The sequence below is a fragment of the Myotis lucifugus genome, unplaced genomic scaffold (assembly GCF_000147115.1).
Source record: "Myotis lucifugus unplaced genomic scaffold, Myoluc2.0 scaffold_3, whole genome shotgun sequence".
Taxonomy (NCBI): Eukaryota; Metazoa; Chordata; class Mammalia; order Chiroptera; family Vespertilionidae; genus Myotis; species Myotis lucifugus.
This window is the reverse complement of record NW_005871051.1, coordinates 18,607,449-18,610,974: the sequence shown is the minus strand read 5'-3', so window position 1 is coordinate 18,610,974 and position 3,526 is coordinate 18,607,449. Positions and strand designations below refer to the sequence as shown.

The 3,526-nt window shown below is 44.0% G+C and overlaps 1 protein-coding gene across 3 annotated transcripts in view; it reads left to right on the top strand.

Annotated features, from left to right (window-relative positions):
* The window catches only part of NHEJ1 (non-homologous end joining factor 1), a 77,336-nt gene that overhangs the window by 72,074 nt on the left and 1,736 nt on the right, over positions 1 to 3,526 (top strand). For all 3 annotated transcript variants that reach the window (XM_006082533.3, XM_014462905.2, XM_014462908.2), the window contains exon 6: positions 3,141 to 3,258. In XM_006082533.3, the coding sequence (XP_006082595.1) occupies positions 3,141 to 3,258 (118 nt within the window). The remainder of the gene's footprint in view (positions 1 to 3,140; positions 3,259 to 3,526) is intronic.

Genomic DNA, 3,526 nt, shown 5'->3' with positions numbered 1-3,526 from the left:
ACATATTCTCCCTTGGAAGCAAGGGGATTTTGCCTCACTCCTGTTCCGGAGGGAGGGGAAGAATTGATGGGTCCCATTTCCCCCGCCCTTCAGTTCTTGCAGAGGCTTGGCACCATGGTGGGAATCTCCACCTTTTGCTGGAGGTAGCATTAATTCTGGGTAATCAGATGAACAACAATTATCCAGTAGAACATGTTTACAACAATATTCTTCCCCCTCCCCATCCTGGGCAGTGACCCGCTTTGTGGGCTGGGAACACCTAGCCTCCTGGCTCAGTCATACTTAGAGCAGGGGGGCACTACTATTTTGCTTTTCTTAGTCCTGACTCCAGCATTTCTCCCTTTGATCTCCGCCACCCGCCCCGGCTTGCCCCTGCCATTGTCCTGGGCAAGGAGCTAAAGTTTCTCCTTCCCAGACTCAGGCCTCTCTGCAACTTTCTCCCCTAGCACATTCTGCAGACGCTGCCCAAGGGAATCAGTGATGACAGGAATGGCTAGAGAAAGATTAAGGTTATGGCTTTTCAGCTCCTGAGGCTTCCAGGGAGGGCCAGCTGTCTTTTTTTATGTGTTCACTTTTTCCCGTCACCGTCACCGGAGGGAGCTTGTTCCTGGGCTGGATGGAATATATAAGCAGATGATCTGTGATGTGAGGGACTGAGGGTTGTGATCCTGGGAAAGGCTATATTTCCCTTTTTAAAACAATGTTTTATTTTATTTTATTATTGATTTAAGAGGGGAAGAGAGATAGAAACATCAATGATAGAGAATCATTGATCGGCTGCCTCCTGCATGCCCCCTGCTGGGGATCTAGCCCGCAACCGGGCACGTACCCTGACCAGGAATCAAACCATGACCTCCTGGTTCACAGGTCAACACTCAACCACTGAGCCATGCCATTTTAATGCAAATTCTGCTATTCAGAGAAGTAAGTAGAGTAGTCATTATATTTATGGGCCCTGAAGTCAGACTGTTTGGATTCTAACCCTGTCCCATCACTTAATAGCTGTGGCTTCCTCGGGGAAATGGGACATACTATTGCCGACCATGTTCATTTATGCATAAATAGTTATTGCTCCCCTACTATGGGCCAAGGAAATAGCAGTGAATAAGACAAAATGGTCTAGCACATAGTAAATATCAGCAAATGGACCAATATTCATTTCCTAGTCCTTTGGCTGGTCTGTAGCACCAGATCTCTCTGAGAAGGGAAGGTGTCTGCGCTAACATATAGGTCTAGATTTGGACTCAGGTCCAGGACGGCGCTGGCATTAGTGGCCTCCTCAGTTCTGGCACTTCATTTTGAGACTAAATACATGAACTGGGTACAGATCACCTGGGAAAATGGATGAGTCTGTTTAGTTCCATAGAAAGGGCAGGAGGAGATGACCGTGGCTGTCTGGATTCTACCTAGCCCATTTGTACAAACAGTACAGTGCCAGCCAAGCTGTGTGTGGATGACGCAGAGGCCGCATATCTTGAGCAAAATGAAGGGAGATCCTAGAGACCTGAGGTAGAAGGGAGGGCTCTCTGGCTGTGGAGTAGAGGACCTTCTGGGGGAGGAGGAGGCTTGGGGATTGGAGAGCTGAACCTGGAAGGAGAGGAAGGTGAGGTGGAGGTGTGTGGCTCGATAGTTGGCCTTCCCTGTTTCAGTTCTTTCCTCTGATAATGATGCAGAAGACAGCTGTTTTACTCCTAGTGTGATGACTGGCTGGAGTAGTTTACACTCATGGCTTCTGATTCATTGTCTGTGGCTTTCAGTGAAAGTCCAAGACTGGTATAATCTTTCTGGTGGGAATCGGGTTAGAGTAGAAATGTATGTTACGTTTCCTGGGATCACCAGGAAAGTTTTTCAGCTGCCACCATAAGATAACTGTATAGTCTTGACTATGGTTCACAGTTACTTCACTACTTCTCCTGCGATCTCTTCCATCTTTCTCCCACAGTGCATTCTCAGAAATGAATGTCCTTATAGCCCAGAGAAAATGCCCTTGACAAGAGCTATGGGCCAATCCAGGATTTTTGGGTTGGTTCCCATATGAGCTGCTGGCATGGCTTCCTTGGAGACCTGCTAACTTGGCTGGGAACCATAACAATTTGCATGCATAGGGATAGATGAAGTAGTTCTGGGCCATTTCCAAGTTGCTTAAGTGCAGCCAGGTTTGGGAACACCGGATACCATACTCTTTCATCTCGTTTTTATTGCTCTTTCTTCAGTCTTCAGCATTATTTCACTTCAGGTCAGCCAATATATGAAAGTCAAACTAGGCAAAGCATTTTGCTATGAATATAAATCCACATAGTTCATTCTTTATTGAAGGAAACATAAATATAATGTGATTTTAACAATGTTTTTCAACTTTTTTTTCATTATCACCTCCCTAAGGAATCTTTTAAGACAGTTTTCCCTAATCACTCCCCTCAGGAAATCTTAATATCAAAAGGATACCAAAATTCTGTTTATATGTATCTGTGCTTTATACTTTAAAGAGTAAGATTGTTTTCACCCCTCAAGAACCAATTTTCACCCCCTTGGGGGCAATATCTGTCATGTGAGTTCATGAATTATGACAAAGCACGGTGGGATTACAGTAGGGAATATAAAATGTCAGTTTAGCCTCCAAAGCTTTGTAAACTGTTTCTCCCATCGCCTCTGACGGAACATCATGACTTCATAATTTTTTCTTGTCCCGCAGTCTGTCATTCCCCTATTGCTGTCACTTCCCTATCCTGGATCCCATCTCTTGTAATTTTTCTCTCTAGTATGGAGGGTTAGGAGTGAATTTAATTAAAATATAATCTGTACAGCTCAGGGATAATTTAGGGACAGAGATTTCCTAAAACAGTCCTCTAAAGATCACCCCTTTAGAAGAAAGAGCCTAGAGACCTATGGGGTATTAATGGGAAAACGTAATAGATCTAAATATTGGGGGAAATAAAGATACATATTTGGAAATTGCCTTTCAGAGGAGAAGATTCTCCAAGAGTCCTATGTACTGGTCCCATCAGGCTTGGATATGGGTGCCCTCAGATATGAATCTGACTTCTTTATGTGAATTCTTTTGGGGTTGATGCCAGTGGAATATCAAGTCCCTTTTCTCTAGATACAATGTAATCAATGACCGCATCTCCTCTCCCCTATAGAAACTACCAGAGGCATGCAGTGTTGGTGATGGGAGACCCTTTGTCACGAATCTACAAAATCTGTATATGGCAGTCACCAGACAAGAGGTCCAAGTGAGACAGAAACATCAGGACGCTGGTGAGTAGCTCCAGAGGAACTTGGTCTAGATTTGTCCAGTCTAGGTCTGTGGTAGCTCTAGCTGCTTGTGACTATTTAAGTTTAAATTAATAAAACTTAAATAAAATGAAAATATTATTTTTACTTGCTCTAACCACATTTCAAGTGCTCAGCAGCTGCTAGTGGCTACAAGTTGGACAGCGGAGATACAGACCATTTCTATCACTGCAGAAAGTTCTATTAAACTGATCTAGGCACTTAGGAGAATTAGTAAGAGAACCAGGAGAAA